Below are 24,500 nucleotides of genomic sequence, written 5' to 3' on the forward strand. Positions count from 1 at the left end.
TATGTGTTATGATGTGCCTAAGAAACGGATTTACATTTCTAGGCATGTTATTTTTGATGAACAACAGTTCCCATATGCAGATTTACTGACACAAGCCACCATTACTCACCCTAATTCATCAGTTCTCACTTTATCTTCCCTTCCCATAGCAGTGGTTAATACCAACAATGTTATTGTGTCTTCATCACCAACATCTTCAAATCCTTCACTTAATCCTCAGTCCATTACTAGTGCACATGCATCCTCTTCTCAGCTCCATGTGGTACCTGATCCAAATCCTCTACTAAGTACTGAGAACACTAAGTTTCATCCTGATTCTCTGCAAGCTGTTGTGGATATTCCTCCAATCAATTTGCATCCAATGCAAACTCGAAGCAAAAGTGGTATTTGTAAGAAGAAGGCTTTCCTTGCATCTGCTCAAACCTGTGAGGGGATTGATTTGTCTCTAATTGAACCCAGCTCTTATAAGTCAGCTCTTAAAAATCCTATATGGTTCAAAGCTATGCAAGAAGAACTGGATGCTCTCCAAGCTCAGGGTACTTGGACTCTGGTTTCTTTGCCATCTACTAAAAATCTTGTTGACTGCAAGTGGATCTTCAAAATCAAAAGACACTCTGATGGATCTATTGCTCGACATAAAGCTCGTTTGGTAGCTAAAGGGTTTAGTCAAGAACCGGGTTTGGATTATGGTGAGACTTTTAGTCCTGTGGTTAAGCCTACTACTGTGAGGTTAGTCCTTGCTCTTGCTGCACATTTTGGGTGGGTGTAAACACGAAAAATTCCTGAAACAAGAAACAAGAATACCATGTACAAAATATATTTTGTATATTAATGATTTTGGGGTTACAATCTCTTTGTAATTTGATCCTCTGATTCTATCTTCGTAGGGTGTAGGTTTGTGGATGAGCTGTTGATCCAAAGGGCCGTCGGGGCTTGATCTAGGGATGAACAGTTGATGAATGGATCTTCAAGGGGCGTTGGGCTTAATCTTGAAGAATAGTTGTGCGGATTTCTTCAAGGGGGCTTTTGGGCCTAATCTTGAAGGTTGATGGATGAGCGGATCTTCAAGGGCTTTTGGGCTTGATCTTGAAGAACGATTGGATGATGAATGATGAACACTTTCTTCAAGGGGTCGTCGGAGCTTGATCTTGAGTCGGTGGAAGTTCTTCAAGGGCCGTTGGGGCTTGACCTTGAAGGAGGATTTGACGAAGAACGAAGAGTGTTTTCTTGATCATTCGGGATTTTCTTGAGAGCTTTAGAGTTTCAAGGCTTCAAGGTTTTGGTGTGATGTAAATTCCCTTCTTTCTTTCTTCTCCTCAAAATGAATGCCTTGGCTTCCTATTTATAGAATTCCAAAACTTGATTTTTGGATTTAAATAATCAGATGAAATAAATCATTTCTGCCAGGTATTGACACGTGTCCTATTTGATGACCTTTCCAATTTATTTCGATTTTTCGTTGAGTCATACGCTACACGTAAAATTTATGTGACACGTGAGCGTTGAAATTTTAATTATTGGTCAACATTTATTTCACCGAAATTTCGATGTCTACAGTGGGGTCTTAGACAATAGGATGTTAAAAATGCATTCTTGCATGGAGTTTTGGAAGAAGAAGTTTATATGGCACAACCACCTAGTTTTCAGGATCCAATTCAGTCTCATTTATTGTGCAAACTTCATAAATCACTCTATGGCTTGAAGCAAGCTCCTAGAGCCTGGAATGATCGATTTACAAAGTTCTTGCCTCAGCTGGGATTTGTCAATACATATGCAGATTCTTCACTGTTTGTCAAATATGTTGAAAATACAGTTGTGATACTATTGCTTTATGTGGATGATATAATCATCACTGGGAGTGCTACAACTTCAATTCCACAGGTTATCAGTGCTCTTACTACTGAGTTTGATATCAAATATCTGGGGCTTTTACATTTTTTCTTAGGCATTCAAATTTACAAGACTCCCAGCGGATTGTTTATGTCCCAAACTAAATACATTCATGATTTGTTAGTGAAGACTGAAATGCTTGACGCCAAGGCCTGTGATACACCATGCATTCCATATAGTCGACTTCTTAAAGATGATGGTGATCCTTATCCTAATCCTGGTGCTTATAGGAGCATTGTGGGAGCTTTACAGTATCTTACTTTCACTAGGCCTGACATTGCATTTTCAGTGCATTAGGTATGCCAGTTTATGCAGCAACCTATGGTCGCTCATTATACTGCTGTAAAACGAATTCTCCGGTACTTAAAAGGTACTATGAATGTGGGTGTGACCTATGCTCGCGGAGATCTTCACCTCAAGGCCTTTAGTGATGCAGATTGGGCAGGAGATCCCAATGACAGACGGTCCACTACAGGGTTGGTTGTGTTTTTAGGATCCAATCCCATATCTTGGTCTTCAAAGAAACAACAAACTATGTCTAGATCATCTACTGAAGCAAAATATAGAGCTCTTTCTTCCACTTCTGCAGAATTGGATTGGATTAAGCAACTGCTTGTCTTTCTGAATATTCCTGTGACAATACCTCCAGTTCTTTTCTGTGATAACTTGTCAGCTATTGCCCTGTCATTTAATCCTGTGCAACACCAGAAGACTAAGCATATTGAAATCGATGTCCATTTTGTTCGCGAACGGGTGGCCAAGAAACAATTGACAGTGCAGTTTGTTTCATCCCAAGAACAGTTTGCTGATATATTGACCAAAGGTTTAAGTGGTCCTCTGTTTAGAACTCATTGTATCAATCTCATGCTTAGTTCATCAAAGCATGACCTTGCGGGGGGATGTTAGAATATATAGTCAATGGTCCATGATTGTGACACTTGTCACAATCTTGGTGTATTGGTTCATTAGTAACTAGTTTTGTAACTGCCTATATAAGACAAGATTGTTGGATTACTTAGTATGAAAGAAATATACTTTACAGAAATAATATCTCCTCTTCTTCTCCTCTCTCTCTCTCTCTCTCTCTCTCTCTCTCTCTCTCTCTCTCTCTCTCTCTCTCTCTCTCTCTCTCTCTCTCTCTAGTTCTTGCATACTATAGAAAGATTATAGAAAGATATATAGTTCAATTCATGAAGATTAACAGTTAGCAAAAGACATAAATGTGCCATTATTCTATTAATAGGTTGCCAACGGGTGAATACTTTCCAAGCAACGCCACAAGCTCCTCATCAATTCCCAGCCTGCAATAAATAGAAATGAGATCATCCAGTTATAACTCAACGGATAAACAGAGTACATTTGTCTTTTTCAAATATTGGATGTCAGGTTGGGGGTGGGGGGATGGTACTCATGCCGATACGCAATTGCAACTTTGCAAGCTTTCAACAATTATTGTTTAGTAATCAACTAAACATACGAGTAGTAGACCATCTGGAATCGGCAAATATATTTTCAGTATAGCAATTCCAAGAATTTAGGGCCAGCACTAAACATCAAATGAAATTATAGCAGAAGCTCAACTCAAAAATGATCTTCTTTAAACTCGACCCTTCAGAAATGAAAGAAAAATAACATTATTGTAACTTAATCCATTCTTTACTTGATTAGTGAATTAACACAAAAGCAATCATAGTTTTATCTGCAAACAGAAGGAAATTCTTGATATCAGAAAAAACGTCAATGGGAACAAGGATCTAGGAAAGAGAAAGGAAAAGAAAAGCATCTATCTATAACACAATGCATGGAATTCATGGACCTTTCTCTAAAAATTATATTTCTCAGTTCTCATAAGGATGAGCACAAAGAGCAAAAGCCCTGAATAAATTTCTCAGGCAAGGAGAAAAAATTTAATTTTATTATGAAAAATCATTTTCCTTTAACTAATAATTATAGTCAAAGGCGAATTTGCACCACATTATTGCTAGCCATTGTGAGGATTAGCCTACTCCCTCCCCCTTAGTATAGATAATAATCATAATATCGTTTGTTCCAAAAAAAAATTAAATAAATAATTATAGTCAAAATCTCTTTTAAGGCGTTAAAATTATAAAATTATTTTTGGTAATGAAATAAAATGGTAACATATATAACTTACTTTTTCCCTTCAACATCAACACCATGTACCAGAAATTCGTCTGCATAGTTGGCAAGAAAGTTCAATATTTCCTCATCAAGATTCACATCACTAAACTTCTGCCATCTATCTGTGACGATTGCATATTTACCATCCTGCACACATTAAAAAAAATTCATATATGCACATTAAGACCAACATGTGAAAGTGTACAAAAGAGGCAGTTGAAAATGCTGAAGGAGAAAATTACAAACAAGAAAAACTCTTTCTTAACAATTCCATAGTTTAGTGTTGATTCTGAAGATTTACAATTCTCTGAAAACTGTCACTCTAGTCAAACACCACCAATATGATCTAAGTTTTCACTAAACTCAGATTACAACGAATCGAATACACATAAAAACTGCTTAAGAGTTAAGTAAATAAATAACTCAGCTTAGCCCTGAAAAGAAAATAAACAAATAGATAATGACAAAGGAGGTTTGATTCTTGCTTGGCCTCATACCCTCTTTCTGCAGCTAAGGTCTAAAACAAGCCTCTCTTTTCAAACAACAAGAACAAGATCTTTAAGCCTTTCAAGGTCCATTTGTGCATTGTTAAATACATACTGCAAAGAAACCATGCCAAATGTAAAGAAATGATTTCGTGAAACAATTTGATCCAAATCAGTCCTCTTAATTAACATATAGATGTAAAAGGGTGACGAAAGGGTAGCAACTTACGGAAGTGACAATGATATGGCTAGCCCCTTCTTCTATGTAATTCAAAAAATTTTCTGAATTGATCCCACCTCCTACTTGCGAACCACCTAGATTATACCAGTCCTCACAGCAAGTTCAGCAAAGGAAAATCTGTAAGTTCAAACATATCATCAACGATCTAGATTAAAAGTGAAACAGCATACTCCCAAGGCACTCAACTTACTTGAAAAAAGTCAGTATCTGCAATATTATCAGACACGGATGTTTTTGCAAAAGTGCTAAAGTATCTGATGCTGGGTAACAGTCTTTTAATCTAATTCACCCTCATATCATCAGCCATATTTACTTCTTGAACTCTATATCAAAAGTTCGCAACTGAGAGAAAATCCAATAAGAATCACTTTTCGAACATGAACAGAATAAACTAGAAGACAATTTAAATCATTTGATCCGAAAATTAATTAACAGCATCAGAATCTACAAGAACAGGAAGGAAGGCAATAGACCCACCAGGATAGGCATGCAAAGCTTCAATGGCTGCAACTCTACTCAAAGGGTCAGCTCCAAGCATGATAACATGACCACCTGTAAGCCCATCTTCTTTATACATCTTTGCATACTCCGCTGCAGACTTATCAGACACAAAATTGGTAACAAGAACCGACCCATCATCCTTCAAATCCGAAAGGGTAGACCCAACAATTTGAATCACTTTCCCCTGAAGTAAAAATCAACATAACAATCACAGAAATCCCAAAAGAAAAATAATTAAGCTCGTCACAAAAACGCATATAACTGATTCACAGAAAACCCCAGTTGATTCGAAAACATGAATTTTGATAAACTGAAGTTGCAGTACCTTGTGTATGTCAATGCTACGCCGGAAGCGAACGGCGCAGCGGATCGAAAGCCGCCGGGTGAAACCTGCCCCAGAAAATGGGAAAATGCGCGTTGAACTGGATGAAAAGGGTAAACACCAAAGTAGGAAAAGAAACGGAAGCAGAAGTTTACTTACTGGACGCCATGGAAGGGTCTGGCAGTGAAACTTTTACGGTTTGCTGCGCCGAAAATTGAAGAGCTCGGAGGTCTGTGAAGTGTACTGACATCCGAAGAGAAAGCGGCATTGAAGGTCCCAACTTTCATTCTGCTTCTGCGCCAAAGTTCGGATTTTTTTGCATTTCTCAGTCCAGGTTGAAGAACAACAGAGGAGTAGGCTGCCGAGTGAATACGGTTCGACGGGTGTTTATGCCAAATTACTGTTTCGCCCCAAGGTTTGGGGTTTCTTTTTCAAATGGATATTTTCCTAAAAAAAAAAATTAATGGTTTCTTAACTTTAACACAATTAAAGTAATAAGTTTTTATCTAAAAATTTGTTGTCGTTGATCCTTTAACTTATCAAAACTTACAGTTATGGTCAATTTCATTAACTCCGCTAGAAGTTTTATCAAAACGAGTCACGTGCCATGTACGTAAGGCTGAATCAAAAAGCAAATATGGTTAAATAAAAAAAATGTGTAGCAACAATACTTTAACTTTAACACAATTGAAGAAATAATCACTCAACTTTAACTTAATTCTACCATGGTCTCCTAATTTTAACTCAATTATTGTAATTGTTCTTTTAACATAATTCATTTTGACAAGAAAGATCATAAATGCACATTTTAATGATTTACATAATTAATAGTCATAAATTTTTATTTAAACGACCATTTATCTAATGGTGCTAAAGTTGAAGGACTCTTCCATCTTAAAAAAATTATTTATTTTCTTAAATATTTTTAACAATATTTGATATTTGGAGAGAGAAAAATTCACAAATGAACTATTATCCCTTCACATCTTCCGACTAGGACATGACCGTAATTTCACCATCTTCACATCGTTCATCTCAAGTCCATTTCGAAGCTCTCCAAATCTGAGCCACTCGCCAAGAATTCCATGGCCACAGCAACTTAGCAAAACCCACCCAACTCCCGAACGAAAATTCAATCCGTCAATGGCGTCGATAGCCACCTGCTTCACCCTTCCGCCGAAGCACCACTGTCCTCGCCGTCGCATCTTCAAATCCTCACTGCTCCCCAACCATCCCAGAAACTTCCGTCTCCACCCGACGCTCATTTTCCCGGGATTTGGCGCCAAGTTTCGGGAATCTAGAGTTTCTGTGTCGGCGGTGAAGTCGGGTCTCGACGCCGCGGCCGCTGCAATCAGGCCCGGTGGCTCTGTGGAGAGCGATAAGTTGCCTTCCGATGTGAGGAAGCGAGCGATGGAAGCTGTGGACGCTTGTGGAGGGAGAGTGACGATTGGTGACGTGGCTGGCCGGGCTGGGCTCAAGCTTAACGAAGCTCAGAATGCTCTGCAAGCTCTCGCTGCTGACACTGAAGGATTCTTGGAGGTACTTTTAATTTCGGAAAGTTCTGAACTTGTTAGTTGTTTCCCAAAATGTTTTCTAAGAAAATGATGGGGTTTTGTAGGTTTGTTTAGTTAATTTAAAAAATTTGTGAACTTGGAGTTGTTTTCGAAAATGTTTGTGAAGAAAATGTATGGGGTTTATAGGTTTGTTTAGTTATTTTCACAGATTGTGTTTGTGGTGAGTCCAATTGTTGTTTTCAAGATGGTCCCAACAGGTTTCGGATGAAGGTGATGTGCTCTATGTTTTCCCCAAGGATTATCGGGCGAAGCTTTTGGGAAAATCGCTTAGAATGAGAATTGAGCCTGTGCTTGAGAAGGCAAAGGTAGTAACTTTGTGGAATTTTTGGTTATAATGTTTGGCAGTTGGAACTAACATAATGCATTTTGACAGGCTGGGGTTGAGTACGTAGCGAGGGTTTCATTTGGAACTGCCCTAGTTGCTTCCATTGTTCTTGTTTATACTGCAATTGTTGTTGCTCTGTCTTCTGGTAGAAGGTAAGTTTTCATGGTATTGTTATTATCTCTATTGTTAAATAATTTCTATTCTGGGCAGATTGTTGACACTAGTGTTTTGGTTACAGTGAAGATGACAATCGTGGAAGACGTGGAGGAAGGTCGTATGATTCAGGGTTCTCTTTTTACATGAATCCATTTGACCTCTTTTGGTAATACCTTCTTCTTACTTGTTAAGTACACTTTTTCATAATGTTTTTCATAATTCTGTGGAACGGTTTCGGGTTTAATTATATCAGTTGTTGGAACTTGTAAGAGACTTTTGCTCACACCTTGTTTACCTTTTATTTCATGAAGGTTCTGGGATCCATATTACTCTAGGAGGCGGCGAGTACAAACAGAACGAGTACAAACAGATGATAACAAGATGAATTTCGTTGAATCTGTATGTGATGGAATTAATCATTCTTTTTCTATTGTCTCATTGCTAGGTTTGTATTTGAAGAAAGTATTGACTTTATGATGTTGTCTTTTAGATTTTCTCATTTGTATTTGGCGATGGTGATCCAAACCAAGGAATCGAAGAAGAGAGATGGAAGTTGGTAATAATTGAGCACTGAGTTCAGTGGTTCGTTGCTTTCAACAATTTGTTTCATTTCATTGGTTGTGTTTGTATGCTTTTATATGCAATTAGATTTATTTCTTGTGAGGGTAAACTAGAATATAGGGGTATTTATAAATCTCTCTCTCTCTCTCTCTCTCTCTCTCTCTCAATCAAGCTACACGTACATAGTACGACCTCTTAAAATCTTGCATAGACCTTTTAGGCGTGACTTTTGAAATAGGATATAGTATTTTGTCATAGGTTCTTATGCGAATCCTTGATTTAATATTTTGAAAGAATATACAGGAGTTTACTACTTTTGTTGAGGTCATATATATATATGTGTGTGTGTGTGTGTGTGACCTCATTCATGTGTATATGTAAAATCCAAAACTAGGGAAGAATAAAGGGAATTGTTAGGTTAAAGTAATGCGCTGAATTCATTTATGACATTATTTGGTGTAAAGGTGGAAGTTGTAGAATTGGGGATTGTGTAATTGGTGGATAGCTTTTAGACTAGATCAAAACATAAGAACTGCACTGGTCTTGTGCTTGGGAATTGTCATGATTATTTTGAAACTTTTGTTACATCCCCAAAGCTCAATATAAACTAGATGATGTGATATTGGAAAATATAAGATTTTCACAAATACTGAAGGTAGTTGGGGATCCTCTCTCAAAAACTGTTGTCCACCTATGGTAAAGTCCTCAAGCTTTTTTATTGTAGAATCATTGGTTGTGTGACTCTACGTCTTATTCCTAAAGTTTGATAATCTCTTGCTACTTGTTATCTTGGAACTGTTATTTTGATTGTCATAAAAAATCATGATAGATATATATACGTGTAATGACAAAATTATCCCTTGAAATTTAAATACAGATCGGACAATACATATCCTCTAAAGGTGGTGTTGTTGCAGCTGAAGAGCTTTCTCCATATCTTGATATACAATCTTCAGGGGAAACTCTGGTAAATATTTTGTTTTTGGTTGTCATGCTCGTTTGTAATTCCCAACTCTTGATGTAATGGAGTTTTCTTTTGTATTTGGAGAATTTTTACTAGTTCCAGCTGAGATTGGATTATTGTTTGATGGTTAATAGTAGGCACTTGCATCCATTGGTTAGTTAATTGAACACATTAGAATACAGCATGCGTCGTCATTTCATGATGCTCTATGGTTTGACCTTTCATTTGAAGATTCATTTGTAAAATCCAATCACATTTGCATAATTCCTCATAAGAGGTTTGAACTGCAATTATTCTTTTACACAGTGTTTCCAAACTTCATACTCAGTAGTGTAGATAATCGTGATCTTTTGTTTATTTCTTTATAAAAGAAAAAGCTCCAAACAACCGTTGAGTTCAGTTATTGTTTATTGTGCGGATTGGCTCTTTATTGAGCACATCAATCAGTTAAATTCTTCAAGGCCTTGAAAGTTTTCAGTTTCTTTTACCATATTCAGCATTTTTCTTTTTATTCCTTATTATGCTGCTTGACATTTTTTTACTTTCCGTTAATTTCAGAATGATGAAACATACATCTTACCTGTTCTTTTACGGTACGAGGGTCAGCCTGTTATAGATGAAGAGGTATGTTTAACGTTTTTGTTTTCTAATAAATGGCTTATATTTCTTCTTCTTTCTGCATAAATATATAGGAATTGGAACTGTTGGATAAATATACTTCTGTTTCCTTTGGCCTGGTACATGATTGCAATTTCACAAATCATTCCGTCTCTATATTGGATTTCATTACGCAGATGGAAAGAGATAATATTAAGTAGTCATTCATAGAAAAAATTGGTTATGATGCAGGGAAATATTCTGTACCAGTTTCCATCTCTACAGCGCACAGCGTCTTCTCAGAGGAGTGGAAGGAAGGAATATGTGGGGAGAAGATGGGCTGATTTTGTTGGAGGAGTTAACAAATTTTTCCAGGAGAAGAAATGGCAATTCAGGTCCTTTATATGATTGCTGTTGCTGATTATATTGTGAATTCATCTGGAAATTAAAATGAAACAATTAAGTTTTCCGTTTGCAGTAACACTACCGTTTCTGAAAGAGCAATGGTTGCTGGACTTGGTGGACTTAATTTATTTGGGGTTATCATTCTTGGAACCATCTTAAAGTATGTCCGACTTGAACTTTGTATTTGCTTTGATTGTTTTTACTCTATATTGCTCTGATGCCCCCACTTTCTTATTTGAAGGGATACTAGAATTGCACCAGTTGGTTTTATTAAGTTTGTTTCTAGCATATTTCCACTACTTCAGGTATGATTTTATTTCAAATAAATTAAAGTTCCCCACCTGCAATGAAGAATATGTACTTTTTCTGTTAAATGGTTGGCTTCACATGCAATCCTTTTCTTGAATAGTGGAGAGTGATCCCTATTATGAAGCTCTTCCTATACAAAGGGAGAGCTTTTTTATTTTTTACAACGACCTGATTAAGTCCTCGGGCTCTATTGGGTTTGATTTTATCTTGTCTCACAATTATTTGCAGATTTATGCTGGTTCTTTCTTTGCAATTCCTTTGTTGCGGTGGTTCGTCCTGCTTAAGACAAATGCTGACATAGAAAAAAGAAATAAAGCAAGACAGCAGTGTGCTCAATCCCTTGAATTGCCAGATATCTCACTTAGAAGAAAGGTGTGCTTCTTTAGAATTTTGTCTTGATTAATCGTTTCTGTCTCAACGTTGCATGTGTGCTTTGTAATTATTTAAATTTGCACTCACACACTAGTTAGTAGGGGAGAGTTATCAGATCAATAAAAAGAAATATCACCTATTGCTAATCAAGCCCTCTCTCACTCCCTCTCTTAGTGATTGCATTCCCATTGGACTGAAAATTAAGTTAAGCATACTAGTCCAACAATGCTGCATTTATTAACAGTTGTAAGATGTGAAGTTTCGAACTAAAATAGCGTAGTATTCTTCAATTGAATGCTCACGTGAGGTTGTCTTAGGGTGTAAGGTATAGGAATTGTCATAAGGTAATCCTGTACTTGTCAATGTAAAGACAACTGAAATAAAGAAAAAGGAACAAAGAACAAAAACTAGATTAACTTTGTTCCTTCAATGATTAAAACAAGATTTACTTATATTTTTCTGTATGATGTTTCAGCTCCTCAGTGCTCAGGACATGGCCCAAAAAACATTCATCGGGCAGGATAGAATTGTATATAGTACAGACAAGGATTTGGTTGAGCAAGACTATGAAGCCCAAGAATGGGATAAGAGATTTCGAGAAATAGAGAAGTCAGATTGAGAACAGGCTACCATTACTTGGGTAAGTTTATACATTTCTTGCCTTGGATGAAAGTACTATTTGCATATCTTCATGTAAACAAATGCCAGTGCCGGTATGGTTGGTATTTGATGGGTCTGACACTTTTGTTAAGTTCATTGAGTACCCGAAATTTGAGTGCATTTGGTATATTTGTTAGTTGCACGACTCCTTATAGTACTAGCAATACGTTTTGATGTTTACTTGTACGAGAACTTGAAACAGAGTTCTCTAAAACTAATAGTTATTAGGCCAGCATTCAAGAACGCAAGGGTTGCTAGCTAGTAAATCTCGTCAAAGTGTTTCTTTCACGTGCTGATTAGCCGATTATATGTTTTGTTACAGGCACGAGAGCTACTAGTGATCTTCAAGCAGTCGATTGGCAAGCTTACGTGCCCTTGGTGGTATTTGCATTTGTTTGAAGTGTAAATATAAGATTTCAGGTGGACAAAAACACTACATATGAAAGAATTTATGGATAACAGGGCTCACGTATAATTTTTCAGGATCCCCTTGTGTCTGCAATTTGTTGAATCGTACACAGGTAGCTTTCCCCTGCAGTGAATGTCACCTGGGAGGCAAAAAGAAGGGGCGATACCGGCTTCTCACTCGTTACCTTTGTTCAGTGAACTAGTGAAATACTGATTGTTAGAAACAAGTGCAACACAGTGGAATCTTAACATACGATTTTTGCTGGGCATTTGTTTTCATTTTCGCTTAAACTTACGAGACACGATAGCAATCTCATACTTTGTCATGAAATTATCAATTTTCCTCCAGATAAAAGGATTTAAGTGGCTCTTCCACACTAATCAAAATGCACATTTTGGTTATTGTGACTGAAAAACGATGGATCGACGCTGCTGTTCTATCAACGAGTGCAGTTTCAGACCAAATTCAACATAATCACTCGAGAGCACAAACACAAATTTACACACTGCTGAAAGAAAACCATTAGACTGGCTCCAACGGCCCATGTATTCTTGACATAACAGTCATGCTGGCTACTACCAAAACCGACAATCGCACAAAACCAATACATCCGACAGAAATTCACACTCGGAACAATGACACGATGCCCACCGGTGCAAAATTTCTCCAAGTTTGAATAGAGTGTTGGCATCCGACCATGATAAAGAGGGTCAGATGGCGAACTAGCAGTTCCTCCCATGTTAAAAAGTCTTGAGAAAACCCTTTACATATACAGATTGTCGAGTGTAACCAAACCTCGAATGTCTTTAAGCAAGCCGGGAAACCAGTGTGCCTGCGTGATGAGCAGAGTTCAAAAAAAAAAAGCATAGATGACAACATTAAAACGATATATCGCTACCAGTTGATTTTCCTATGTAGTTTCAGCCTCATTCATATTAAAACGATATATCGCTACCAGTTGAACAATCACCGAGTGTTAATGTCAAAACCTACTTGTATATTATGATCTTCCGACAATGATATACGATAAATGCTTTACATTTATCTCTTGATAAAGCAAGTTACTTCATTTTAAAATGGGTGTCAAAATGTGTGTCAAAAGCGTGTGTCCCCAAATCCTAACACTATATATATTCGAAGAGTCGGTTTTATGTCATACTTCCTTAACAGATACTTCAGTGATCATAGAAGAAATAGCATAATAATCGTCTTTCTAGTTTGCTCTTTGGGCTAACAACCTACTAGTTTTATTTCAATAAATAAAAATGGTAATCATTTAGTTTGAATGACAGCTAAATGTAGTTAACAAGGTAACATGCACTGCAGAAAAATAATAAGGAATCTGTCCTCACCTAAAATAATGAGCGCAAGTAGTATTATCAACACCACTTGAATAGAATGCCGCTGAACTTGAATGTGATAAGGTGATCTTTCATATCTTGCCCTAAATACACCAAGCCAGGTCCGTAAGTACATTACTTTTGTCCGAATCCCCATACCCAACTCTTTGAAATTTCTATACAACCACGTTCCCTGATGCTGACCCTGTCAAGGACAAGCAAACCAATAACCATCTAGGATGAAGCATAGAAAGCCAAACCAAGTTCACCGTGACGAACTGAATCAGGACACAGAGCGGAATCAGATATAACCACACAACAATCTCCTTTCGGAACACTGAAAATTTAAAACAACTTACAAGTATCCTTCTTTGATCTCAAGTCACAGCTATTAGCTATTTACTAAAGAAGAAATATGAACTACTCAACATGCAATACTTAACGGAATTGGAAAATTCAAGAACTTAATTTTCCAAGAAAGGAAAACTTGATGCTTGAATTACAGATTTGAGAGTAATAGAAGAGTTGTGAACATATAAAAGTTTCTAATTTCCAATTGTCCAGACACTTTTTTATGTAATTAAGTATTTGCACACTTTGTGTAGTAGTTTTATCAGTGCAAATAAGTATCATACACCGGTAGAAGATCTTCCTTACTGCACCAACTCTACGAACAGTTATTTGCAAGAAAAACCATTATAAGCATTTGGCGTCACTACAAGAACTGTAATTACCTGTGCACCATGAGAAACACCAGCACTTGATGAGGAATGACTTTGTTCTTCTCCATCTTTAAATCTCTTTGTATAGCTCCCAGTTACCCTACTCCCATAAACACTCCATGCCGTACTCAAGAACCCAAATCCGTTTGTTCTGTTGAAGCTTTCAGGTTTGGCTTCGTTAGCTTCAAGATCCCGACTCTCACCACCTCCGTATCTGTTCCAAGAGGACTCTGGAAAAGAATCTGTAAAATCAGATTTCAACCTTGTATTGCCAATGTCCCAACTCCCACCTTCACCGAATCTGTTATACGAACCAACTTTCCTCAAGTTGTTCTCCTCTATAGAATCTTTAGCACTAGATGTGGTTGGATCAAGAAATCTTCTCAAGATACTGTTGTCTTCCACTTCTTGACAATCAGTGGGCTCAGCATTATTTCCCCCAGAAAGGAACAACGCCAAACCATCTCTATCTTGCTCATTCAAGTTAACCCACTCTGTATTTCTCATGGGATCATCTCCTATAGCTGTACCCTCCAAGCTCTTCTCCACGTAAAGTATTTGTTCCCTAATGGCTCCTATAAACTGTTTGTGTCTTGAAATTACATCCTCCCGATTTTGAGACCTTCCTGCCATAGCTGAAAAGCTGACCGCTCTTTCAAAATCTTCCAACTGGCAGGAGAGAATCACTAAAACCTAACTAAACCGAAAATAAAGAAAATGAAGAAAAAAGAGTTGAGTTGTACAAAGATTACCACCTGCCACTTTGCAGTTTCAAGTGTTGTAGCAAGATCACGTTTGTGATAATCTATTGACACACGTAACTTTGGGTCTGGACAGTCACCTTGAACAAGACTGAGCTCATGCAGCAGAGAGCGGAAAACCGATTCCATCCTACAATTTAAAACACCAAAACAAAAGCAGCATTGGTTTCAGGGAATGTACAGCTCATAAGCAATTCAACATAATAAAACACAGAACACCAAATACAATAGCAATCCACAACAAAAAAAAGTTCCTTATGCTTATAAAGCAGTGAGTTATCAATCTGTAAGCTCCTTTATTTTTCCAAAAAGCAAATATTGAGGATAGTAAAAATGAGCAGGAGAGTTGGCGACTCGCAGGTTATAGTTTATTTGTTCCTGTCATTTCTCGAAAGTTGATGTTCTACATTGTCAAAGTTTCAGAGAGACAGGCCAAATGTTCCAACACCAGCATTGTCCCCAACTTAACCACTTACTAGCCCGGCAGGAGTGGGGTGTTATCCTAAAAGGTCTCGGTGTAAATAGAAATAAAACCACGTACTTATAAGTTGTAAATTATTTTGTTAAAGTCCCGCTGTTGAATTTCCAACACGCTCCCTCATGTGGGACCATATTCCACATCGGGAAAGGAAAGACAAGCACGTATATACTGCATGCTTGAACTTTTCGGGTAGCTCGACAAGCACAAGAAGAACTAGTTTTGATGAATATGAAGTCCAATTTGTGAAAGACAACATTATTCAAACCAAACAAAAATCTTCAACGAAAAAATTAATTCAGATGCCAACATTCTAACATAGCTCAGAAATCAAGTTCATCAACACAAACATTTCAAAAATTATTACTTTTCACCTTTAACTTTCTTCCCAACCCAAAAGATTAAGTCAAGATTTTTGCTTTTTTTCCTCCCAAAAGCAAGAAGAACACTTCCAAATTCCAATACATATTAAAATTAAAAGAAGGGAAAAAAGGGAGGAGAAAATGAACCTGTCAGCGGAATCTTGGACGACTTCGGCTGCGGAGAACAGAGGGTCCGACTCCCATTGGTGCAAGCTCGACGCCATTTTTATTTATTTTCTATTTATTTTGTTTTTTACGTTCACCTCCAAATAGAAAGTTGCAGTATTTATTCACATAAAAATAAAAAATTTAATTTCAAATGTCGAATAAGAAATTGGGATTTTAGGGTTTAGGGTTACAGAGATGCCGGAAACGGAAAGGAAAGGTGTTCATTAAAATGTCGAAACGAGAAACTTTTTTGGAGCGCAAGGATGGACCGTACGTCCGTACCAGAGTGTCATGATTGATCACACCAATCAGCTTCCGCCACGTCGTTAAACTAGTTTGGAAGTCCATATAAAATAATTAAGATAAATATCAGTTGACTACCATTAAGTTTCGTTGTTTTTAATATTTAGTACATGAAATTTTTGTTTCGTTCCAAATTTATACCTCGCCAAAACCCACTTCCTCTCTCCTAATAAATTTGTCCCCTCCATCGGTTCCGGACTCCAATGTCTTGCGGGTCAAATATTTCGTGTTGCTGGAGAGGGCTTTTGGAAGGTCTTGGTGAGGGCTTTGGTGTCCCGAGCAAAGGTGTCGAAGATCCAGGAGTACGTGAAGGTGTTGGGCCGGAAAGCCAACACCATCATGCTCGCCATGTTTTCCGACGACGCCATTAAAGCAGCTTAAGCAACTCAAAATTTTTAATTTTTTTAAAAATTTTTCTGATTCAATTTGAAAATTTGGGAAATTGGGTGGTTGTAAAATCAATTGGATTTGGGGAAATGGGATTTCCGTATGGAATGAGAAGGGAGATGTTGTTCTTGGTAGCCGTCGAGAGTCTATGACGTCAACAAGATGGAACGGAAGAAGGTGGTGTTGTTGATTTGGATGTTGGTGGCGGAGGAGAGGAAGAGATCGAAGGGTTCGTAGGAAGAGGTAAGGTGGTTCTTGGGGTTTTTGGAGAAGACACCAGAGCCAGTTGCAATCGGAGGAGCTTTGGGATCTAGAAGATCGGCGGCGAGGGGGTTGTAGTTTTGGTTAGCACCCCGTGGCTCTCCTGTCAAATTAGGTAGATGGGGATCGGAGGTTCGAGCTCATGAAGGCCGTTGAAGAGAAGATGAGGGTTGGGTGGGTGGGTGGGTGGGTGGGTGGATGGGTGGAGTCGAAGATGGAGGGGGGAAGGGTGGATGTATGACGAGTCGAAGAGGAGAGGAGAGGAGGGTTAGGTGGGTTGGTGCAGATGAGAGAATGGAGGGATAAGGGAGGAAGGGAAGGTCGGGGGAGGTAGAAGACGACCAAAAAAAAAAAAAAAATTGAAATTTTAATTTTCACGGGATCCTTAATGACATGCGGGCGCTCAGTTATTATTTATATGGACGTCACATCATCAGTTAACGGAGACTTAACAGTCAGACTAACAGATGTATGAGATTATTTCAAAATTAACATTATAACTCTGAGACGAAAAAAATTTTATGTATCAAATGTTGAAAATTATGAAACTTGAGGGTAGTAAAGTGAGATTTACCCAAATAATTAAAAGCTTTTTCATATTAACAAAAGGGTTTCTAATTACGTCTAGCCAAAAAAAAAAATGGGCTTATGGATTCAAATGGTTACTTAGATGTTCTTCTTTAAGAAACCACTTCAAATGCTTTTCAATGTGCTTCTAATTGAGGTAATGGATAGTTTGGAATTGCTTTTAAAAATACTGAAAGCGATGTTGGTGAAAATATTTTTTTTGGTTTCAAAAGCATTGGAACAGGAAGCACTTCAAGTGCTTTTTCAGGATTCATTTGCATTTTTACTAAAAATTGGTTATTAAAGCACTCTCATAAAAAACGCTTACAATCATTTTAAAAACACTTTCAAATGAAACCTGAATCGCTTTTACTAGAAGTGCTTTTGAGCCTATGTGTTTTAAAGAAGTTCCAAGCCCATTGTCTATTGTTGAGCATTTGAATTTGGAAACTATTGTTCTCTCTTTCTTTCGGTTAGCAAGTTCCGAAAACATTTTGCAGGAGTCATGATTTCCTCAAGATAAAATTAGATTTTGACATCTCTATGGATATTATAGTACATGGGTCCAATGTAATTTACAATCAATGAGGTATGAGAAGCCAAACATTGTTCGATGAATTTAGTGTAATGTACATAAGAGTTGGTGTTGAGCGTTATTAACTGGGTAGTCTATCAAAACGTCAATATTATCAGTTGTTCACGTTTGCGTAGAAGAAGATTAACGCTAGCGATGCCATGCATAACAATTGGTTTAGACATGTTTGTCCATCTATTATGGAATAGTTTATAATTTGACCTTAGTTTTTATCAAGAATATTTAGCTCCTTACACGTAAAGAAAACATTACTAGTTTAATGTATTAATATGAGTGGTCGATATGCATGGAGAAATGACTTCTTGTTTATAAGAAGCCAAGCAATGTTCCGCTAAATCTTGTCTCCTTCCAAGTGGCTGGACTGATGCCATGCCAGCCTGCCTGTTTGCACTTTCACAGCAGCATGGAGAGTGCTTCATATGAGCTTGTTTGGTGACTAAGATTGGATTAGAGCCCATAACTCATACAATAAAAGTAAGCTCGTACGTTAAAGGTAGAGGTGAATGATTTCTCATTTTTGGCTGGACTGGACATGAAAGAAAACTATCCCTTCTAATCCTACCATTACGTTGGATTTGAAGGGATAAGTTCCCTCAATGCGTTATCCATCTTCTGGCTTCAAGTTGGACACAATCTTCAGTTCTCTCATCGACATACCTTACGCACAGAGTTGTCTACGTCAATTCAATCTTCGTCACCAAACAAGGGCCATGGAAATTGACAGCATTTTCTTCTGCTGTGCAAAGGATATGATATTGTCATGGAAAAACGCATGGTTTTGAACATTTTTTTTTTTTTTAAGAACTGAAAGATGGGAACGAACTACTTAAAACCCAATCGAAATTTCGATATTGTCATGGCAAAGACTAAATTATGACAGGAACAATGACAGTAATATAGCACAGGAAGTAGCATGCCAACTTACAAGAAATTAAGAATGCTTCTCAGATGAAGTACTTCACCATCTGAATCTCCTTCTGCATGTAGCCACATTTCTCATAGAACGCTTTGTTCTCAACACTGCAATCGAGAATCACCTTATAACACCCCAGCGAGCGAGCATAATCCGTAAGGGAGTCAATCATCTTCTTTCCTAATTGCATCCCGCGTGCATTGGCATCAACCACAACGTCTTCAATGTGCCCGACTTTGCCACAGTTTCTAATAAACTTCCTTTCAATGAACACACTCCCAGTTGCCACAATCTTCCCTGAGCGATGATCTTCTATTACAAAGACCTGATGGTCCTCTGCTCGGGCACTAAGCTCCTTAAATCGATCTTCGAAGTCCTTGTCGGATACAGAATCACAAACGGTCAGCTGTTGCAGTAGTTCTATGAATCCCTTGCCTTTGTCTGAGAGTTCTAGCTTCCTAACTTGGAAATTGTGTTCTTCACTGTTTGCCATCTTTTGCGGTCTGAGCACTCGTTACAAGCTGTTAAAAAGTTGAATCAAATCAAAACTCAACAAAGATAACACCATGGTTCCTGGAATTGAACTTGCAAATTGAGTCCAATAGTCCAGTCTCTAACACACTATGGGAAGCTGGCAAACCAATACGCTTTCCGGGAAGTGATTTTCGCACGTCATTTTTTATCTGAGCCTTTGGATTGAAGAAATCAAAGGTGAATCAGTGAACAAAAACAAGGTTAGGAGTGTAGAAGGAGAAAACGGGAGTGTGAAAACCACTACACTCTTCACATTCTACTCTCATTTGGATTCCACCCCATTGCAAGTATAAAGTGTATCAGTCAAGCAATCACACCGAATCAGATGCTTATCGCATACACCCTTCACGATCAAACACTTTCCTTTTCTCAACCACATAATAGTGGACATACATGATTACAATGTGATAGAATGGACATATATTGCACACAAAACTGATGGTTTCCTACGATGCATGGACACGGACATGAGGATGCGCCGCGAAGCAACAGGAACGGGATATGTAAAATTTAAAGAATTGTTGTATGAATACAAAGGAATTGAACACGACAAGGAGATACGGGGGATACCACCGTGTCCATGCATGGTTGATGTGTTCGATCCGAAAATCAAAATACGACCCGAATTCGAATAATTATTGAATCAAACACTACCTATTGGGTTTGATAACAATTCTGACTAGTGGATTTTGTTAGTTTATGGTAATGGACTGTAAATTAAATTGTCAATGATTGAGAAATGAGTAAATCAAAGTTACCTCAGAATTCTCTGCTGCAGTTGCTGTTGCTGTGGAATTTCAGGGACTTGTGGCTGTTGCAGATCCGCGGAGAGACTGCTGATATTTCAGGGTTTGGTATGTGGGGTCATAAAGCAAACTTGTATATTTGCAACCTTGGGAGTGAAAAGCACGTGACTTTTGGTCACGGTTTATGACGAATACGCCATATTTCCTCTGGCGGCTTTGATTGATTCAAATCTATGGTTGTAAAAGACGCTAGGCGGGCGGGGCCTAGCATCTAAGTGGGCGTCTAAATGGATTAAACGAATTTAAGTGAGTCTATTATATCTTGTGTATATAAGTATCGGTTTATACTTAAAATATATATAATTTTATCATAAACTATAAAGTAGAACGATATATATATATATATATATATATATATATATATATATATATATTGTGAAGTATTGGAACATAATGAAAGCATATAATATGTGTTCATTTAAGTATACAACAAGTCTCTAATAATTTAGTATAAAAAATAAAATGCAAAATGAAAGTTATCTATTTTCTGTTTAAGTGAGTCGCAACTTAAGCAGGTCTGGACGGGCTAGGTAGGTGCCTAGGTGGTTTAAACTGGCACCTCAGCAGTTCTATGCGCTCTTTCTTAAATTTTCAAACACCTAGGCATTAATCGGAACGGTGGCCAGCCGCCTAGCACCTAGGCGTCACTAGGCGAGGATTTTTAGAACAGTGTTCAAATCCATCTGTTTGATCAAAATACAGCAGTCATGTGTTGAATGCAGCAGATGAATCAAACTACAGATTCCGAAAGAGAGAAAAAGAACGAAATTACGATTATAATTAGGTTTGTCACCAATCGGCACTACGTTCAAAGGGTGTTTTCGCAAATCACACAATCCCTGTATTCGTTCATCGTCGATAGAGCGTTTCGCACATTGGAAAATGAGATCACACAATCCCTGTATTCATTCATAATCGAGAAAGAAAAGGCTTTCCTTCAAAATTTTCCAAAAGCATTCATCCAGAGCAACATCGAGTACTAAATTATGGTTTAACAACGAAATCAAAGTCATCGAAAACAAAATAGAACACCGAAAGGTATGCATAAATGTCTTTAAAAAAAAGTTCCGCTGATGCTTCCTTCACTTGGAAAGTTTCTGATAAAGATTAACTTAGTAGATACGGATAGCTTTCCCCATCGTACTCTTCAAGTTCAAGGACCTCACCTATTTCGTACAAACAAAAAGGCAACATAAGTACCATTAAAGGCATACATATAGTGATATTCAAGTAGAAATTCGAGACTTCGAATCCAAATCAAATCTTAATTTCAGACTGAATCATAATTTACACATTCTCGCATGTTCGATCAAACGACATAATAACAAGAAGCCGAAATTCAGCGGGATCAAAGAAAATAAGCACTTAAAGTTTATCCATAAATTTGAAAGCTAAAACTTGGAAGTTAGAACAGAGCAAGTAAAAAACGAAACCATGAAAGCAGGTCGAAGCAAATAACTTACATTCTGCCAGTTCTTCTTCAACAATGAAACCAAGAAATTGACACTGAGTTGTACATTCTGGAAAATCTGCTTCTCCTCCATAGCGAGATTCCCGACAGCAACACCCATGCAAAGAACCTTCTTAAGTTGGAACTTCACCATAGCTTTGGTCTCGTTAAGTTTTGCCTCCAGAGATTCCTGGTGACTCACCAAGGTTGGAAACTTACCTGTGCTTTGTCAACAAAACCAAAACTAGCGTTAGTTGCTTTCTTAATAAATTACTATGTCCAACGAAGCAAAAGCAGAACAGATACTAATCATGAGTACTTGCCTGCCTTGTTAAGACCAGGGCCAAGAAGACGAGGAATCTGCTTAATGACAGCTTCAGAAGCTAAAAAGGCATGGTATTTCTTGGCAAGCTTCTTCACAAGTTTCTTGTTCTTGTTCAGCTTTTTCAAGCTCTCCACATCCATATAATCCAAACCCATCTTCTCTGCCTGTAGTAAAGCATAAACGATAGGTTAGACGTCTACACGCAGACTACACATGTTTAATTTTCTACTTTATCCCAAATGCACCAGAGAATAACAAATCATCAAATTCATAAACTGTTTAATCAATAAGGAAATTCACCTCTTCCACATGCTGGGCATCTCCAAGCATGCAAACCCTCATCTTAGGGCGAGGAATGTGTGGAAGCCTGACAGAACCGCTGAAACGCTTATCCTTTTGGGGGTCATAGTTCTTCAGACCAATCTGAAGCTCCACTGTCTCAGTGAACTTCCTCTTCTTTGTCTCAGAGTTCGTCTTAATCTGAGAAATGGCTTCCCTCAGCCCATCACTGGACAGCTTACTGTTAACAAAAATAATAAAAACATGAACTTCAGATACATAACACTATAAATGATATAACAAATGAATGTAAAACAACCCGAAGCGGAGCTTTGTAAGATTCGAGACTCATCCGACAGATATGGGGAATGTGTTTCATATTTACCACTTTAGATATATAAAACAATCAATGATAAAAGAAATGAATGTACAACAATTTTAAATCATCTTACGATTGTCAGGGACTTTTTTGCCCAACGCCACCCAAAAAAACATAAATTAAAAACCCTAAAAACAAGTAATCAAAACACACGCCTCTCTGTAAAAGCTATATCAGATAATCCTCCAATACAATAACAGATTAAGGAGTATTAAATCTCTAATCTTGATTTATAGCCACTAATCACTTTGCAAAACCAGATTGAAACAAGTAAATAAAAAGACATTCAAACCACCCACTAAAACATGAACAAAAATTTGAGATTTTGGGTTCTAAAACCACCAAAAATCCAACTAAATTTCAAATCGAGCAATAACCCAATACTAATTACAATCAGATGAAGGAAGAACAAGAGAAAAACAATTAAATGACCTCATGGTTGGTTAGATCTTTGTCCTCGCTGCCAAAAAAACTTCCTGCAAAATCAGAAAAACGAAGTGAAAATTTTGGTGAGGGTGCAATGTAGAGAGGGACAGAAGGATGAGATGAGAAAACCCTAGCGGCGGCGGAGATTACCTGAAGAAAGAAGACGAAAGAACAGGATTTTCAGGCTGCCGCTACTGAGTGGTGAAGGGAGAAGCAGCGACTCCAGAGACTTTATAAAACCCTAGCTCTTGCTACGTTTTTATATGGGGACGCTCGCACGTGATTTGTCTAATTTGATATTTGCCCCTATACTTGTAACTATTTCTTCTTCTTCTTTTTTCATACGGCTTTTTCTTCTTGTATATTTACAATCATATCCTTCAACATCGACTTAAGTTTTATTTTACTTATTGAAACTCAAATTTTATCACTTTTAACTCTTCGAAATTGGAATAAATTTCGTCAATGTATACGCTAAAATTTTTACTTAGCGCAAATAAGACCAATTATTATTGAGATGTATGTCATGTGTTCCCAAAAATTGTTTACCTAGCAACTTTTCCTCTTTCTATTTGTTTAGGACGAGGGTGGGGGTTCTCGCATGTAAAACATTACACTTCAGAGAAAAATATTTTAAATTACTTCAATATTTAGAGAACAATTACGTGTGATACTATAAAATTTCACAATTAATAATCAATTAGAAGATGATAAATGGATAAACAAGGAACTTTTTCTTTGAATGAACTTTTTAAATGTATTCCAATAAAACTTATATTTATCGGGGTGATTTCTCTAATTAACTTCGCATGAGGGAGGAGAATAAGAAAATAGTGGATTTTGCAGGGGAACCAAAGATAAAACACAAAATTGTGTTCAATCAATTTGATATAATAATTGAATTTTTTATTGGTTTAAGTGTCAAAATAATCTATGTGTTTCACCCTAAACAATTCATAAAATAGTTAAAATTGAGTGAAAAATGTAATTTCACTGTAAACTTATTAAAAGCACGTGAGATCATGATCGACCACGACGCCTCACAAATCAAAATCATTCCTATTTTATTTCTTGTAAGTAAACATGCCCTTAAACTTGAGCACCAAAACTTGTTTGCCGATAAGAAATATGATTTCAACTATTTTTTAATTGTTTTTTTTTCTTCCCTATATTGTGTTGATGTATCAAAAGATTAATTAAAATGTTGAGATAAAAATTGTGTTGATGTATCAAACAAATTTGTCGCTTTTAACTTTCTCTGAAATTGGAACAAATTTCGTCAATGTATCCATTAAAATTTTTACCTAGCACAAATAAGACCAATCATTATTGAGATGTATGTCATGTGTTCCCAAAAATTGTTTACCTAGCAACTTTTCCTCTTTCTATTTGTTTAGGACGAGGGTGGGGGTTCTCGCATGTAACACATTACACTTCAGAGAAAAATATTTTAAATTATTTTAATATTTAGAGAACAATTACGTGTAAGACTTCAAAAATTTCACAATTAAGGATCAATTAGGACATGACA

At 37.2% G+C, this 24,500-nt stretch overlaps 5 protein-coding genes across 15 annotated transcripts; 1 reads left to right on the top strand and 4 right to left on the bottom strand.

Annotated features, from left to right (window-relative positions):
* Window positions 1–3,043: 3,043 nt before the first annotated feature.
* LOC137713343 (1-(5-phosphoribosyl)-5-[(5-phosphoribosylamino)methylideneamino] imidazole-4-carboxamide isomerase HISN3, chloroplastic-like) lies at window positions 3,044–5,967 on the bottom strand. Of its 8 annotated transcripts, none has more exons than XM_088684740.1 (8): window positions 5,741–5,967; window positions 5,585–5,649; window positions 5,236–5,443; window positions 4,949–5,081; window positions 4,747–4,875; window positions 4,530–4,631; window positions 4,046–4,179; window positions 3,044–3,191 (listed from the first exon to the last, which is right to left on the bottom strand). In XM_088684740.1, exons 1-4 carry the CDS (start codon window positions 5,847–5,849, stop codon window positions 5,068–5,070), a joined length of 396 nt encoding a protein of 131 aa, XP_088540866.1. In that variant the 5' UTR covers window positions 5,850–5,967; the 3' UTR covers window positions 3,044–3,191; window positions 4,046–4,179; window positions 4,530–4,631; window positions 4,747–4,875; window positions 4,949–5,067. The 8 variants fall into 8 exon arrangements, with proteins under 8 accessions (XP_088540866.1, XP_088540865.1, XP_088540863.1 ...); XM_088684739.1 differs by having other exon boundaries at window positions 4,949–5,100; XM_088684737.1 differs by lacking the exon at window positions 4,949–5,081.
* A 629-nt stretch (window positions 5,968–6,596) lies between these two features.
* On the top strand, window positions 6,597–11,989 carry LOC137713553 (uncharacterized protein At5g03900, chloroplastic-like). Its single transcript, XM_088684200.1, has 14 exons — window positions 6,597–7,120; window positions 7,353–7,460; window positions 7,529–7,632; window positions 7,719–7,802; window positions 7,948–8,035; window positions 8,127–8,192; window positions 9,075–9,164; window positions 9,720–9,785; window positions 10,011–10,153; window positions 10,237–10,323; window positions 10,405–10,468; window positions 10,701–10,844; window positions 11,320–11,482; window positions 11,826–11,989. Exons 1-13 carry the CDS (start codon window positions 6,725–6,727, stop codon window positions 11,461–11,463), a joined length of 1,584 nt encoding a protein of 527 aa, XP_088540326.1. The 5' UTR covers window positions 6,597–6,724; the 3' UTR covers window positions 11,464–11,482; window positions 11,826–11,989.
* A 301-nt stretch (window positions 11,990–12,290) lies between these two features.
* On the bottom strand, window positions 12,291–16,061 carry LOC137713554 (uncharacterized). 2 transcript variants are annotated; one of them, XM_068452865.2, is made up of 5 exons: window positions 15,724–16,061; window positions 14,731–14,866; window positions 13,988–14,644; window positions 13,266–13,458; window positions 12,291–12,745 (listed from the first exon to the last, which is right to left on the bottom strand). In XM_068452865.2, exons 1-5 carry the CDS (start codon window positions 15,798–15,800, stop codon window positions 12,720–12,722), a joined length of 1,089 nt encoding a protein of 362 aa, XP_068308966.2. In that variant the 5' UTR covers window positions 15,801–16,061; the 3' UTR covers window positions 12,291–12,719. The 2 variants fall into 2 exon arrangements, with proteins under 2 accessions (XP_068308966.2, XP_088540327.1); XM_088684201.1 differs by having other exon boundaries at window positions 13,266–13,452; window positions 15,724–15,940.
* Window positions 16,062–17,996: 1,935 nt separating this feature from the next.
* On the bottom strand, window positions 17,997–20,220 carry LOC137713882 (glucosamine 6-phosphate N-acetyltransferase). 3 transcript variants are annotated; one of them, XM_068453234.2, is made up of 3 exons: window positions 20,063–20,220; window positions 18,783–19,291; window positions 17,997–18,590 (listed from the first exon to the last, which is right to left on the bottom strand). In XM_068453234.2, exon 2 carries the CDS (start codon window positions 19,261–19,263, stop codon window positions 18,802–18,804), a length of 462 nt encoding a protein of 153 aa, XP_068309335.2. In that variant the 5' UTR covers window positions 19,264–19,291; window positions 20,063–20,220; the 3' UTR covers window positions 17,997–18,590; window positions 18,783–18,801. The 3 variants fall into 3 exon arrangements, with proteins under 3 accessions (XP_068309335.2, XP_068309334.2, XP_068309333.2); XM_068453233.2 differs by having other exon boundaries at window positions 17,997–18,593; XM_068453232.2 differs by lacking the exon at window positions 17,997–18,590 and having other exon boundaries at window positions 18,668–19,291.
* A 773-nt stretch (window positions 20,221–20,993) lies between these two features.
* LOC137711971 (large ribosomal subunit protein uL1) lies at window positions 20,994–23,255 on the bottom strand. Its single transcript, XM_068451120.2, has 6 exons — window positions 23,120–23,255; window positions 22,976–23,019; window positions 22,186–22,405; window positions 21,884–22,049; window positions 21,574–21,779; window positions 20,994–21,276 (listed from the first exon to the last, which is right to left on the bottom strand). The coding sequence occupies exons 2-6, from the start codon at window positions 22,978–22,980 to the stop codon at window positions 21,223–21,225; spliced, it is 651 nt and encodes a 216-aa protein (XP_068307221.1). The 5' UTR covers window positions 22,981–23,019; window positions 23,120–23,255; the 3' UTR covers window positions 20,994–21,222.
* Between the last annotated feature and the right edge of the window lie 1,245 nt (window positions 23,256–24,500).

The sequence above is a fragment of the Pyrus communis genome, chromosome 14 (genome assembly GCF_041283825.1).
Source record: "Pyrus communis isolate YQ-2024b chromosome 14, ASM4128382v1, whole genome shotgun sequence".
NCBI lineage: Eukaryota > Viridiplantae > Streptophyta > Magnoliopsida > Rosales > Rosaceae > Pyrus > Pyrus communis.